The 15,121-nt window shown below is 63.0% G+C and overlaps 1 protein-coding gene across 1 annotated transcript in view; it reads left to right on the top strand.

Annotated features, from left to right (window-relative positions):
* SHANK3 (SH3 and multiple ankyrin repeat domains 3) overlaps window positions 1-14,258 on the top strand; it is a 45,167-nt gene extending 30,909 nt beyond the window's left edge. The window contains 15 exon segments of the mRNA XM_049771486.1: window positions 2,348-2,391; window positions 2,393-2,480; window positions 3,140-3,223; window positions 6,648-6,694; window positions 6,696-6,740; window positions 6,742-7,764; window positions 7,766-7,909; window positions 7,912-7,986; window positions 7,988-8,033; window positions 8,036-8,130; window positions 8,132-8,632; window positions 8,634-8,718; window positions 8,721-8,889; window positions 13,629-13,900; window positions 13,903-14,258. Coding sequence (XP_049627443.1) covers window positions 2,348-2,391; window positions 2,393-2,480; window positions 3,140-3,223; window positions 6,648-6,694; window positions 6,696-6,740; window positions 6,742-7,764; window positions 7,766-7,909; window positions 7,912-7,986; window positions 7,988-8,033; window positions 8,036-8,130; window positions 8,132-8,632; window positions 8,634-8,718; window positions 8,721-8,889; window positions 13,629-13,900; window positions 13,903-14,228 — 3,044 coding nt within the window. The 3' untranslated portion in view covers window positions 14,229-14,258.
* The last annotated feature ends 863 nt before the right edge of the window (window positions 14,259-15,121 follow it).

Below are 15,121 nucleotides of genomic sequence, written 5' to 3'. Positions count from 1 at the left end.
AAAAAAAAAAAAAGAAAGAAGAAAGAAAAAGAAATCACTCCTGGGGTCCAGAGTGGTGGTGCAGGGTGTAAGGCATCTGCCTTGCGTGCACTAGCCTAGGATGGACATGGTTTGATCCCCCTGTGTCTCATATGTTCCCCCAAGCCAGGAGCTATTTCTGAGCGCATAGCCAGCAGTAATCCCTGAGCAACCACACCACCGGGTGTGGCCCCCCCCAAAATCCCTCCTGGCAGGCTCTGGGGACCATCTGGGATGCTGGTGATCAAACACAGTTCGGCCATATGCATGGCAAAAGCCCTACCGCTGTGTTATTGCTCTGGCCCCAACGCTATAGAACTTCTGTGGTGTTTGGGCTGAAATTCAGGGCCTCACATTTGTGTCAAGTCTTCGTTGTCAAGCCCTGAAGAGCTTCAGCTCCACCTCCTGCTCACAGCTTTCACTTGGCCTGACACTCTGCTCAATTAATGTGCTCTGCTGGGCCTCTAGAATGGAGTCGTTCTGGACCTAGATAAGCAGTTTGTAGTCCCCAGTGTGGACAGGCCCTGACAGGCCAGGTGGGCACAGGCCCGCACCGTGAGCACTGGGCTGTTTTTTCCCGGGAATGCCCTGTCAAAGGCATCTGCACCTCTGGATGGTCACTGGGGGCTTGAACCTCACCTGTCTCTCATGGGAACCCTGCCCTCAGTTTTCATCTGTTTTGGCTTTTCCTAGGAGAGGAGGCCAGTGATGGGTCCGATCCCAGTCATTGCTCTTCTGATCCCAGAGTGACTGTGGGTCTGAGAGACGATGATTCCGTTTCTTGACGGAAATGGCATTGTTGCAAACCAGCCAGGAAGATCTCCCTTTATGCCAGCCTGTGCCAGCAGTGAGGACTGGGTATAGCCCGGTGAGGACTTGGACACAGGGACTGCAGCCGCGTGCCCTCAGTGCCACTGGGCTGGCCACAGCTGGGGCTCCGGCTACATTTGTGCTCATTCTCCAAACTCATCCTGACCCAGGTTACCAGTCTTTTTTTTAAAATTATTTGTTTCTTTGGTTTTTGGGGTCACACCTGGCAGTGCTCCCTAGCACTGTGTGCAGAACCCGAGTTCAGCTAACCCTTTGAGCATCTCTCCAACACTCAGTTGCCGTATTTAAGTCTGTTTTATCAGACCAGGGAAAGTGGCACAAGGCTAATCCAGGACTAAATCTGTGTTCAGGGGCCCAAGAGATAGCATGGAGGTAAGGCATTTGCCTTGCATGCAAAAGGACGGTGGTTCGAATCCTGGCATCCCATATGGTCCCCCGAGCCTGCCATGGAGGTGATTTCTGAGCATAGAGACAGGAGTAACACCCTGAGCACTGCTAGGTGTGACTCAAAAACAAAAAACAAAAACAAATCTATGTTCAGACGAGATAGAGCGCATTTCAGGGTGGCATGGCCGTAGATTAAATCTGTGTTCAGAGTACATCTACTTGGGTGCTGGGCATCTCTGGGATCTCCACAGGCCCCCAACTTTGAACAAGTTGCAGAGGGAGAGTCGGTGGGTGTGTTTCGGGCCAAGGAGACAGCAGGTTCTCGGCACAGACACCTGCAAATAGGACTTGAACTTGTGAATCAGAACCTGAAGGACAGATGGAACAAGGTGGGCTGCTGAATAAAGGACTCAGGGATGCAACAGGTGCATGGTGGGTCCTGCTGGCACGCCCTGCTGAAAGGGAGGCCCCTAACTTAGTGCTATCCAGCTTCAGCTACAGATAGGCTTTCTCCACCAGCAACCAGACTGTGTGAGCTCAGTTTTTCTTTGCTCCTGATGGCTTCCTTGGACACCCATGCCCCCTCCCTACTCCTATGACTGGCCCCCCTTTTCTCTGCACCCACATTTGGGTGGGGGCTGTTCTTCCAGAGATGGCAGTGCTTGGCTTCTTGCCTAGGTGCAAAATGTTCTCCCAAAGGGTCTCCAGATCCAGTTACCTGATTCTGGGTGTCTATGAAGGTGTTCTACCTGGTTTGATCCTGGCACCAAATAGGGTCCTTTGAGGATACAGGATCTGTCCTGGGGTCCTGGGCGCCACCCAACCAGGAGCAGCTTCTGGTGCAATGAGGACAGAGATGGGATGTGGGCGGGGGTGCATCAGCATTAGGGAGACGCCTCTGGAGGCTTGTCCCAGCTCCTGTCCTTGGGACAATCAGTCTTCTGTATCTCCTGAGGATGGAAGGTGGGGCTGGGACAGAGTCGGTGGCTCTGGGATGGATGGATGGTGGTGGCACGTGTGCCCGCGCAGAATTACCTTCAGGGGTCTCAGGACAGCACAGGGGGCTGCCCTGAGAGCTCAGGGCTGAAGGTGAGACCTTTCGACTGCAGAGAAAACTGGGACGAGATTCTGGCGGCGGCCGCTGAGCCCACGCTGGAGGCCAGACATCGCTGATGCCGACTCCAGAGCAGCCACTGTTAAGCAGCGGCCCACCAGCCGGAGGATCACGCCCGCGGAGATCAGTGTAAGCTTTGGGAAGGATGAGCATGCGAGCGAGGGCATGTGTGTGTTATTCATGGGGTGTAAAAGACCCAACCCTGGACCTCCTCTAGAGTCTAGACCAGTGATTCTCAAACTACGGCTTGCGGGCCACATTTTGTATTTGTTCTTGTTTTGTTTATTCACTTCAAAATAAGATATTGCAGTGTGCACAGATTTGTTTATAGTTTTTGTTTTTACTATATAGTCTGGCCCTCCAATGGTCTGAGGGACAGTGAACTGGCCCTCTGTTTTAAAAGCTTGAGAACCACTGGTCTAGACCCATGGGAAAGCCTCTTTCTGGAGACAGGTGGTGCCAATTCCAGCCCTGAGTGCCCTCAGGGTCACTGCCTGGAACAGCAAACTGCCTCTGATCCCTACCCACTCCTCTTCCTGGTGCTTTCCGCACCCTTCCAACCTCCCTCACACCATCCGCATCAGCCCCTACACCCGTCGGGGGCCTGCTCTGGCCCCTGACCTTCTAACCCTTCGGCCCTGCACCCGGTCTGCTCTGATCCCCGGGTCATAGGCTCCAGCAGCGAGGACCTACTCACAGGGGTGCCTGAGCTCAGGCCTTGAGGATGGATGGGGCTGTCTGGGGCCAGAGGCCGTAGCACCCTCTGACCTCCGCACCCCACCCACAGTCCACTGTTTGAGCGCCAAGGCCTCCCAGGTCCCGAGAAGCTGCCAGGCTCCCTCCGGAAGGGGATTCCACGGACAAAGTCTGTAGGTATGGCTGGGGCTGCATGAGCAGGGCGGGAGGATGGGACTGGACGGACGGCTCCCATGATCCGCAGAGACGCTGGTATTTCTGAGCCCAGCACACGTTCAACCCAGCTTAGGGCTCTCCTTTGTGGCCATGCTAGGGCCGGGGCTTCCTGCTTTCTCAACAGCCCCATCCTCATACAGATACCCTATTAGTGGGTGGCTGTCCTCAACTCCTCATCCACGGTGTGTTCATCCGGAGGTGTCCCGTACACAGGCTCCTGAGCAGGGTTGGACCTGCAGACACCAGGGTCACTGTTTCTGTGTCCTTCCTTGGTTCCAGGCTGTCCCTGATAGCCTGAATATGTCCAATTTCAGACCCTGAAACTACCCTACCTGAACCTGCCCCTGTAGGCCTGGCTTTCTCCCCTACCTCAGCTGGCCGTGGGATTTCGGGCACTTTCTGTGTCTCCCAGGCTGTTGGCTTTTCTGTCACCCCTACTCCCTCACATGTCCTTCTCAAGGCCTCAGCACAGCCCACACTTGTCAGTGGCCCCTTCCAACCCCAGGTTGTGTCATGTAGCCAGCTGTACCACTGCTGCTTTTGTCCATCTGGCCACTCACTGTCCCATCACCGGTCTGTCTGTGCAGTCCTGCAGTCTGGGACCTGCAGAGGAGAGGCTCCTGGGCACCTACTATGACACTGCCTTGAGCACGGGGTTGCTTATACTCGGAGGAAGCTTGTGAAGGGAGCATTAATGGTATGAACCTGATGAGGGACAGAGTGGCCTGTCCCAGGCCTCACAACTCCCTCAGCTGTCCTCTGACCAGCTGTCCAGAATTCGATTCACACTCTGGGTACGGGGTGGGGTTTGGGGCTCCTCGGGGGAAGTGCTCCTGCTCTGTACCCAGCCACGCTGGACATTACAGAAGGAGGCCCTGGGGCCTGAATTCACAGGATGGGTGGGGGATCCCACAGGAGACTCACTCCTGGGGGTGGAATGGTGAGTGGCACCACTTTGAAGCTCACCTCCAGGCCGCTCATGCTTGGCCTCTGCAGATTCAGAAGGGCAGTTTCTTCCTTGCATGCCTTTTTACGTGACCCCACATCACTCTGTCTGGCTTCTCGTGCATCAGCTCCCAACTTGCCTCTGCCCCCAAAGCCCCCTCCCCCTCCTCCACCAGCATAGCAGGGACTTCTGCAGAGCATCACCCATCACCCTCCTGAGGAGCAGCCCAGCCCACTTCTGATTTCTCTGGGGACATTTTCTCTGTCTGTCTGAGTCTGCTGTCCTCCCTGCCTGTGGCGTGTTGTCGGCCCCTGCCCAGTTCTGGCTCATCCCTCCCTGCCCCTCCAGGGCACCAAGAAGCCTGCTCTGTTGCCTGCTGGCCGGAGCAGCCACTGGCCACGGCTGTGGCCCTGGGCATGCAAACGGGTCCCTGAAAGAAAACATTCACATGGCAGCCGCCGAGCACTTGCCCTCTGTTGGGCCCTGCCAGCACACCCGTGTGCCATTGCTGTGTGTGTGTCACAGCAGGTGGAGCAGAGACCGCCCTCTCTTGCTTTGTCACCAGGCCTGCCCTGGGTCCCCCTTCCCTCCTCAGCCAAGTGACTCATCTGGCAGGGAGTGCAGCCACAGTCTGGTCACTGCAGGAGCTGGCCCAGCAGAGCCTGCTTGAATTCAAGCGCTGGTGGAGGCAGACAAAGCCACAGCGGTGCAGCCGGTGACGACCCGGGCTGCCTCTGGGATGCTTCTGGGTGCTTTGCCCTGAGCTGTCAGCTTTAAATAGCTCCAGTTCACCACAGCCCTCACCTGGGGGCGGCAGCTCCTCTGAGGTTGGAGAACAGGTTCTAAGGGGTAGGAACATCAGACAATGCCCGGAGAGAACAAGGATTTGCACCTGAGGCTGAGGCTGTCCACCAAAGTCCCCCCTGCCTGCACAGCCCAGAACCTGTGGTAGCCACAGAGAATTCTGGGAACAGGAAGTGAGCCTGTAGTTTTGAGCAAGCCCTGAGTGAGATCTGGTGACCAGGATAGGCATGCACGCATACAGACATGTGCACGTGTGTGCACACGTGTACAAGTCAGGCAGTACATGCACATAGTGCACATATATACACACCCAGGCATATACATATGTGTACATGTTTGCACCCACAAACACGTAGGCACATGCACAGACTCAGGCACACATGGACATGTGCACACATCAAGTACACATCATGTGCACATGGACACTGCCACACACGAATGCACACCCATGATCACAGGTACACACACACACACACACACACACACACACACACATACACACACACACCCCAGGTCTCCAAACACGTGAAGGAACCACCTGCATCTCTCAGGTTGTCTCTGACCCCCACAGCCTCATGGAAGGGCCCTATAGGCTGGTGTGTGCCCACAGGTCCTCAGGAGGCCGGAAAGGCTGGGCTGCAGGTGACAAGGACTCTGGGCCCTGGCCCTGCACTGGATGAGGTGGTGAGATCTGCACTGAGCGGTCCCAAGCCCCAGGAGTGAAGCGAGACTGCTCCCTTACATCCTGCTGTCCAGCATTCTCCCATGACCCATCCAGGGCTCTTTGCCACAAGTGGGCTCATCCCTACAAGGCCCCAGCCAGGGTCTCTAGCAGGCATCACCCCTGTTGGGCTCTGTGTCCTTGTCTACCTCTCCAACCCCGTCAGCCATTTCTGCCCCTCAGTGCCTCTCGGCCCTGCCAGTGTGCAGCAGATGCCCCAGACCCTCTGTCCCTACAGCTTGGTCCCACTCGGCTCTGGGGCCTGAACTTGGCTGACCTTGATCTAGCGGTCCAGCTAGTGGTCAGGCTCTGGGGTTTGGCCCCAGAGCTGGTGGGTCTGTGTCTGACCATTGCTTGCTGTCCCATCTACACCACAGCCCTCAGGCAGGCAGCACTGAGGGAAGTGTTGGGAAGTGCAGGCCCGGGGGCCTCAGGGATAAGTGCTCATGCTCAGCCCCCCGCCCCCCCCCCCCACGCTTGCTCTCACTAGTTCTCTTTGGGGGCACACTCGACATCGCTCAGGGGTTACTCCTTGCTCTGCGCTCAGAAATGACTCCTGGCAGCCTCAGGGGACCCCGTAGAATGCTGGGGGTCGAGCCCAGGTTGGTCGCATGCAAGGCGAACGCCCTCCCCACTGTACTGTCGCTCTGGCCTCCTCTCACCCATTTCTAAGGGGCCTCCTTACCACCCTTCAGGTCAGGGTCAGACTGAGCCCCTTCTGCCCCATGGCCTTCGGTCTGTGTTCTCCTCGGCCTCGTGGCCCTCTGTCCCATTCTGTCCACGCACCCCCTGGCCTCCCGTCCGTCGCCCGGCGCCTCTGCACCTCTCCCCCACCTGTCCGTGCTCCTCCGGCCTCGGCACCTTCTGCACGAGCCCCCGCCCCTCACCCCGCTGTCCGTGTGCTGTCCCCACAGGGGAGGACGAGAAGCTGGCATCCCTGCTGGAGGGGCGCTTCCCTCGTGAGCTCGTCCATGCAGGACACGGGCCGGGAGGTGCGGGGCATCCCGCCCCCCGCCGCAGACCGCGCCGCCGCCGCCGCCGCCCGCCCAGTACTACCTGGACTCGGGGCCGCCGCCGGCCTTCTCGCCGCCGCCGCCGCCCGGCCGCGCCTACGACACGGCGCGCTCGAGCTTCAAGCCGGGGCTGGAGGCGCGCCTGGGCGCCGGGCTGTACGAGGCGGGCGCGCCGCTGGGCCCGCTGCCCTACCCCGAGCGGCAGCGGCGCGCGCGCTCCATGATCATCCTGCAGGACGCGGCGGCCGAGGCGGGCGACCCCCGGGCCGGGCCGGCCGCCACGCCGCCCGAGCGGCCGCGCCGCCGGCCGCGCGCGCCGGGCCCCGACAGCCCCTACGCCAACCTGGGCGCCTTCAGCGCCAGCCTCTTCGCGCCGTCCAAGCCGCAGCGCCGCAAGAGCCCGCTGGTGAAGCAGCTGCAGGTGGAGGACGCGCAGGACCGCGCCGGCCTGGCCGTGGGCAGCCCCGGGCCCATGGGCGGCAGCTTCGCGCGCGACCCGTCCCCGACGCACCGCGGCCCGCGGCCCGGCGCCGCCGACTACGGGCCGGCCGACGGCCCCGCGCTGGCCTTCGGCGGCCCCAAGGACCGCCGGCTGGAGGAGCGGCGCCGCTCCACCGTCTTCCTGTCGGTGGGCGCCGTGGAGGGCAGCCCCCCGCCCGCCGCCGAGCTGCCCTCGCTGCAGCCGTCCCGCTCCATCGACGAGCGCCTGCTGGGGCCCGGGCTGGCGCCCGCCCGAGACCTGCTGCTGCCGTCGCCCGTGTCCGCGCTGAAGCCGCTGGTCGGCAGCCCCAGCCTGAGCCCGTCCGGCTCCACCTTCATCCACCCGCTCACCGGGAAGCCCCTGGACCCCAGCTCCCCGCTGGCGCTGGCCCTGGCCGCCCGCGAGCGCGCGCTCGCCTCGCAGGCCTCGTCGAGGGCCCCCACGCCCGTGCACAGCCCCGACGCCGACCGCCCTGGCCCGCTCTTCGTGGACGTGCAGCCGCGAGACCCCGAGCGCGCGGCACTGGGCCTCCCGGCCCTTCTCGCCCAGGAGCCCGGCCTGGGTCCCGGTGCCCGCGCGCAGGGAGCCCGAGAAGGCGCCCCGGGAGGAGCGCAAGTCCCCCGACGACAAGAAGGCCATGATCCTCAGCGTGCTGGACACGGCCCTGCAGCGCCCCGCGGGCCCTCATCGTGGTGGCACGCCACCAGCAACGGGCAGGAGCCCGGGGGGCTGGCGGCCGAGGAGGCGCGGCCAGGCACGCCCCGAGCTGGCCCCGGCGCCCGTCCAGTCGGCGGTGGTGGCGGAGCCCTGCCCAGCCCCCGGGCCCAGCCCCAGGTCCCCGCCCCGCCGGATCCCGGCCCGGGCCAGGGCAGCTCCGAAGAGGAGCCCGAGCTGGTGTTCGCCAATGAACCTGCCGCCCGCCCAGCTGTCGTCCAGCGACGAGGAGACCCGGGAAGAGCTGGCGCGGATCGGGCTGGTGCCGCCCCCCGAAGAGTTCGCCAACGGGGTGCTGCTGGCCTCGCCGCTCCCGGGCCCAGGCCCCTCGCCCACGCCCAGCCCGGGCGCCGTCCCCGGGAAGGCCGCCAGCGAGCTGCCGCCAGCCCCCGAGTCGGCCGCAGACTCGGGGGTCGAGGAGGCCGACACGCGGAGCTCCAGCGACCCTCACCTGGAAACCACGAGCACCATCTCCACGGTGTCCAGCATGTCCACGCTGAGCTCCGAGAGCGGGGAGCTCACCGACACCCACACCTCCTTCGCCAACGGACACACTTTTCTACTCGAGAAGCCGCCAGTGCCTCCCAAGCCCAAGCTCAAGCCCCCGCTGGGGAAGGGGCCGGTGACCTTCAGGGACCCGCTGCTGAAGCAGTCCTCGGACAGCGAGCTCATGGCCCAGCACCCACGCCGCCGCCGCCGCCGCCGGGCTGGCCTCGGCTGCTGGGCCCGCTCGCCCTCGCTACCTCTTCCAGAGAAGGTCCAAGCTGTGGGGGACCCCGTGGAGAGGACGCTCTCCGGGTCCGACGAGGACAAGCCAACTGTGATCAGCGAGCTCAGCTCCCGCCTGCAGCAGCTCAACAAGGACACGCGCTCCCTCGGGGAGGAGCCCGCTGGTGGCCTGGGGGCCCTGCTCGACCCTTCCAAGAAGTCGCCCATCGCTGCAGCCCGGTGGAGCAGGGCAGTGTGGGGAGGGACGTGCCCCATTGCTCCCCCCCCCCCCCCGTGTCCTGTCTCTCGTTCCCCTCCTCAGCCTTTCCAACTGTCCGTGCCCTGTCCTGTCCGCCCCTTGCTCTGTCATCACCCGGCTTGCTGTGTCTGTCTCGGACAGTCGCTGCCTGCGGGCTCTTCTGTAGCTGGAAGGGGGTGACGTCCACCAGAGACCACCCAGGCGGGCCTGCTGCCCACACCCCCTCTGCAGTTCGCCAGCCTGTGCCGCCTCCACCGTCCTTTGGGCTGGTGCTGGGTTCGCTCTGGAGTTGTCCTTCCCCTCCCAGCTACTTGGCTTCTTCGTAGCCCCATTCCGGGTCGCCCATAACGGAGACTTCAGTCTCTCGAGGTCAGGGCATACAAATACTCTTTGCCACTCCTTGCCCTAATGGGCTTCAGAGTGCATAATGCCTCCAGGTTAGAGGGATCCCATCTTCGTTTCTTTCTCGTGCTGTCCCCCTGCCCTGCCCTTCCCAGAGTGGGACGTGAGAAGCAAGTGGAGCTTAAGTGGGCTGACGTGCTTCTTTGGGGATGCGAAGGTGCTATGCCCCTGACTCGGTTGCTGGAAAGTCCTTGGGGACCCTTTCCCAATTGTCTTGCCTTCTGCACCCCAGAGCCCCATCCTTTCTGGGGTTTTTGGGAGTAGGTGGAGGCCACCACCTCTCTCCTTCCTACCTCCCTGCACATCAGTCTCATGGGCCCCTTCCTGGCAGGGTTCAGGGCTGGTCCTCGGCAGTGAGACTTGGTAGCCTCTTCCCAGGTCAGGTGTGAAGAGGAGTGGGGATGTGAGCAGTCTGGCTGGCCCCTCCCTAGCCCCGAGGTTGCCCGGACCTGCCCTTGCCCCAGGGGACAGAAGGGTGAGGGCACATGGGCATGAGTGGCCACCCTGGGACCATGTGTTGCTGCACCTGGCCAGCTCCCTCCAGCCCCTCCCTTCCTGTCCCTTGCTCCCAAGGAGACACCAGGCCCCTTCAGAGGTTACTCCTGGCTGTCTGCTCAGAAATAGCTCCTGGCAGGCATCGGGGACCATATGGGACACCGGGATTCGAACCAACCACCTTTGGTCCTGGATCGGCTGCTTGCAAGGCAAAGCTATCTCTGAGCTATCTCTCTGGGCCCAGAAAGTGAGCTTCTTAAGCCTGGGAGGTCCTGCCCATGGTCCGTGGATCTTCTCACACATCCTGTCACATCGGCCAGAGCTGCCGAATAGCAGCTGAGTTTGACTGCAAAGGAGCTGCAGGGTTCTGAAGGAGAAACTCCCCCTAGAAGCACCATGCCCATTGTTTCTGCTGGGAGGTGGGCAGAAAAAAGCCACCCCGGTCCAAAGGTGGCCATAAGGCCAACGCCCAAACTTCATCTTGCCGTCTCTCAAAGGGGCCTCCCAGGATGGACTGGGGATGCTATTCAGGAACCCCACACCCAGCACTGCCATACCTGCTCACCATGGGTGGGAGGGCGGTGAGTGCCAGACACGGGGCTGCAGGCTCAACAGTCGAATTGCCACCCCTCACCACTGAGCTCCTCTGCTCCTGTCCAGGCCTCCTTCCGTCATGTCCTCTGACCTGACCAGATCTAGCCTAGTCCTCCCTTGGTCAGTAGTGCAGAGAAGTCCTCACGGGTTTCTGCCATTCAGCAGACCCTTTCCCCCAGGAGGCACGTTCCAGAGCCTGTTCATCCCCCGCGGCCTAAGGGTCACTGCTGCCTGAGCACCTCCAGGTCAAGCTGAGGCTTGGCTCTCCAGTGGACACTCACCTGTCCACCTCCCACGCCAATTCATACCCGAGTGCAGCACCCTCTGGGAGTTCATAGCTCTGGCTTTGGGCATGTTGGTTCCAGGTTACCCGCCTCATCTCCACCTGGTGGGCAGGGAGGACCCCACGGTTGAGAGCCCTCCTCTCCTCTCTGGGGCACCCTTAGCCCCACGTCCTCACTGGGAACCCCTCCTTGAGTCCACACAACCTTGCAGTCTCAAGTTCAGCCCACCTTGGCGCCCAGTTGGCCATGGTACTCCCATATGGACAAATCTTTTTTTTTTTTTGGGGGGGGGGTGTTTTGGGTTTTTTTTTGGGCCACACACGGCGGTGCTCAGGGGTTACTCCTGGCTGTCTGCTCAGAAATAGCTCCTGGCAGGCACGGGGGACCCTATGGGACACCGGGATTCGAACCAACCACCTTTGGTCCTGGATCAGCTGCTTGCAAGGCAAATGCCGCCGTGCTATCTCTCCGGGCCCAAATCTTTACCACTCTGTCGCCTCTGGGCCTCCTGATGGTTTGGGAATGTGCCCCAGTCCCCTCAAGGTGGGGCAAGTGGGCCTGTGCACGGGTAGGCTAGGCTAGGGGCTAAGAAGGTAGGCTGGACACTCAGCAGCGAGGTGCCCCTGAGAGACAGAGCATGTCTGGGCTCCTGAAAGCTGCTCAGGAGCATCACAGGAGCCACAGGGATGGCACCTGGGTGGGACCAGATGGGGGCGCTCTGGGTGCATTTGGAGGGGCTCTGGAGCAGGACACTGCTGGCTGGCCACCACGGGCCATGCTTGGAGAAAGGGTGGGCCCACTCGGATCCCAGCTCGGTGGGTGCTGGGTGAGGTCGGCGTGTCAGGGCCAGCAGTACTAAGGGTAGTAGAGAGTGTGTGCAGGGACATTTCACTGCTTCCTGCCCTGGGGTCAGCGGGCCACTTTCTGCCCCTCTCCTCTGTCTTCCCCGATCTCCTGCCAACCCAGTGGGGCTTTTATGCCTCACCTATCCTCCCTTTCCACAGTCTCCGGGGAGTGTCTCTGCAGCCTTCCTTTCCCTCCTCACCCCTGTGGTTTCTGCAGCCATGGTGTCGGCCGAACTAATCTGTCAGTGCAGGGTCCTTGGGGTGCTTTATGAAGTACAGGAGTGCCGGTGGGACTGCAGTGGTGCCTGAACTGAACTCAGCCTCCACCTGTGGACCTGCCCTTCCTCTTGCTCCTTCACTTTCCTACCCCCTTGGAGACCGAGGTGGGGCGCAGGGACAGCATCCTCTGAGTATACCCCAGGGCCCGGGCATCCTCTTCAGGGGGCAGAGGGTGTGAGCTGCATGACTACCCCGGGTATGTGTGTCAGGAGTTGAGGGCTGCCCAGTGGCTGGGGCTGAAGAGGTCAATGGAGGGGCAGAGCTGGCTCTTGGGAAACGGGATGAAACCAACATGGGTGAAGACACAGTAGGAGAAAAAAGACTGAGGGGACCTGCTGCTGTGTGGCTGCCGCCTGTGCAGATGGGTTGTGTGTTGGAGGTGGACCAGGCCCTGCTGGCAGTGCTCAGGCACCATGGCCGCCTGTGCGAGGCACTTCACAGGCCAGTGTGCAGGCCACGCCACCGGGCCCTGACCAGCTGCTCTTGGAATCTTGAGTCCCTCCGTGGCAGGGTATCGGCCACACTGCTGCGGTGGCCGGGTATGGTCCTGCCCCAGGCTAACATTCTCTCTCATTGCTCTCTCCTGCCCATCTGCATGTGGCTGCTCTGTGTAGCTGCGCGGTGGTCCCGAGCGGCGGCCGTGTAAGTGAGCATGCCCATCCCATGCCTCTCCATGCCGTCCATGCGCTGTGCTGGCCTCTGGGTCTCTGCTCCGCTTGGCTTTGTCAGCTTTGGGAGCCTTCAGGACCCCAGCGGCTGCTCGCCCCAGGCATCCTCTGACTGCAGCAGAGGAGGGGAAGGAAGCAGAGAGGGCCCACGAGAAGGGTCCCTGGAGGAACCTGCCAGGATGGCTGTCCTGGTGCCTGCTAGAGGGGCTGGAGGCCTGGGGCCTGGCAGGTGATGCTGGAAGGGGGCACTGATCGCATGCCTGTGGCTTGTGCATGTGTCTGTGTGCCGGCGTGCTCTCGGGCTGCTGCATGTCAGGAACACCAGTGCTGAGGCCCAGGGTCCTCGCCTCACCCCGTGCTGCATGTGAGCTGCTCCACGGGTGAAAAGCTGCCATGTCTGTCTCCATGTCACCGGTCCCATCGTGTCCTGCTGCCACCAGCCTTCACCAGCAGCTGGGTTGCCTTGGGCTCCTTCTGTGTGGCCTTGTACTGCCCTGGACAACCCTGGGATGACATAACCCCAAGCAAACCTTGGGGGGGGGGTAATGCTGCCCCAACATACCCAGCTGTTGATGCTGCCTGGGCATACCTGGGGAGAATTCTTCCCCAGGTATGTTCCAGGGTTAATACTGCCCAGGCAGGAACGGGGTCATTACTGCCTAAGGCAGCCCCCCCCTGGAGGTTAATATGCTCCAGGCCCGACATGGGATGATCAGCGCAGGGAGACTCTGGCTTGCTCCTGCAGTGCCCAGAGGACCACACGCAGAGCCCACTGACCATCGGTCTGGGGCTCCCCTTGCTCTCCCATGCCCGTCCATCGGTCTGGGGCTCCCCCAACTCTCCCCTGCCAGTCCATCAGTCTGGAGGCTCTTCCCTGCCCACCCATTGATCTGGGGGCTCTCCCCTGTCCGTCCATCCGTCTGGGGCTCCCCTGGCTCTCCCCTGCTCGTCCATCGGTCTGGGCCTCCCCCAACTCTCCCCTGCCAGTCCATTAGTCTGGGGGCTCTCCCTGGCTCTCCCCTGCCCGTCCGTCGGTCTGGGGCTCCCCCGGCTCTCCCCTGCGCACCTCAGGGGCGCCGCCTCCACCGCGGTAGCCCCCGGCCTGCCTTCCCCGGCGCCCCCCGCCCTGGCCTTGACTCCTCTCCCTCCGCAGGCTCTTCAGCAGCCTCGGTGAGCTGAGCACCATCTCCTCCTCCGCGCAGCGCAGCCCCGGGGCCCCCGGTGGCGGGGCCTCCTACCCGGTGCGGCCCGGCGGCCGCTACCCCGTGGCGAGGCGCGCCCCGAGCCCGGTGAAGCCCGCGTCGCTGGAGCGGGTGGAGGGGCTGGGGGCGGGCGCGGGGGGCGTGGGGCGGCCCTTCGGCCTCACGCCGCCCACCATCCTCAAGTCGTCCAGCCTCTCCATCCCGCACGAGCCCAAGGAGGTGCGCTCGTGGTGCGCAGCGTCAGCGCGCGCAGCCGCTCGCCCTCGCCGTCGCCGCTGCCCTCGCCCGCGCCCGGCCCGGGCCCCGGCGGCGCCCCGGGGCCGCGCCGGCCGTTCCAGCAGAAGCCGCTGCAGCTGTGGAGCAAGTTCGACGTGGGCGACTGGCTGGAGAGCATCCACCTGGGCGAGCACCGCGACCGCTTCGAGGACCACGAGATCGAGGGCGCGCACCTGCCCGCGCTCACCAAGGACGACTTCGTGGAGCTGGGCGTGACGCGCGTGGGCCACCGCATGAACATCGAGCGCGCGCTGCGGCAGCTGGACGGCAGCTGACCCCCGCGCCGCCCGCGCCCTGCGGGCAGGGCCCCCGCCCCCGCCCCGCCGCGCCCCGGGCCGCCGGCTCGGCCCGCCCCGCCCGCCCGCCCCGCTCCGGCGCCCGGGCCAGGAATGTTGCATGAGTGTCCTTTGCCGGCGCGCGCCCCGAGGCTCGCCCTGTACATTGCTTAGCGCCCCGCGCGGCCGGGCAGGGCGAGGGGCCGGAGGCGGAGCGGGGCGGGAGGGCCCGCCGCCCCCCAGCTCCTCCAGGGCCGCCCTCCCAGAGAGGGGACCTAGTCCAGCATGCGAGTCAGGACACACCCTGTCGACGCGGGGGGAGGGGGACACGCCGGGGTTCTTGGTTGGGGGCCAAGGAGCCCCCGTTTTGCATATTTTAATCCACTCTATATTTGGAACAAGAAAAGGAACAAATATCTCTGTCCTCAATAGCTTCCCCTCCACTCCCCGCCGGTACCTCTGGTTTCCGCTGCGGCTGCCCAGTCTTCCATCTCTGGCCCCTCACTGCCACTGCCACCCCACACGGGGCAGGGGACGCTCCAGCTGGTCTGGGGTTGGCCAGGGTCCTGGCAGCCCACCCTGGGGCCCGAGCTCGGCCCCCTCCTCGCGCCGAGCTGTCCTGTGCCCCTCAGACCCCTCAGGTGCTGCGTCGAGGAGGGGTGGCCGTGTCCTAGCGGACACTGGCAAGGGCGGGCGGCTCAGGAGACCCTCGTTCAGGGGAGCAGGGCCGGACACCTGACCCCGCCGTCGCCCCCGGGACCCTCCCCGTGCATGGAGCCACCGCAGCAGAGAAGCGTCCCTGCCTCGGCGCAGAGCCCGGCTTCCCAGCCTGTGTGTGTGTGTGCGTGTGCGTGCGCGTGTGCGTGCGAAGCCTGGTGCCCCGGGATCCCGCC

The sequence above is a fragment of the Suncus etruscus genome, chromosome 4 (assembly GCF_024139225.1).
Source record: "Suncus etruscus isolate mSunEtr1 chromosome 4, mSunEtr1.pri.cur, whole genome shotgun sequence".
Taxonomy (NCBI): Eukaryota; Metazoa; Chordata; class Mammalia; order Eulipotyphla; family Soricidae; genus Suncus; species Suncus etruscus.
This window is presented reverse-complemented; position numbering and strand designations above follow the sequence as displayed.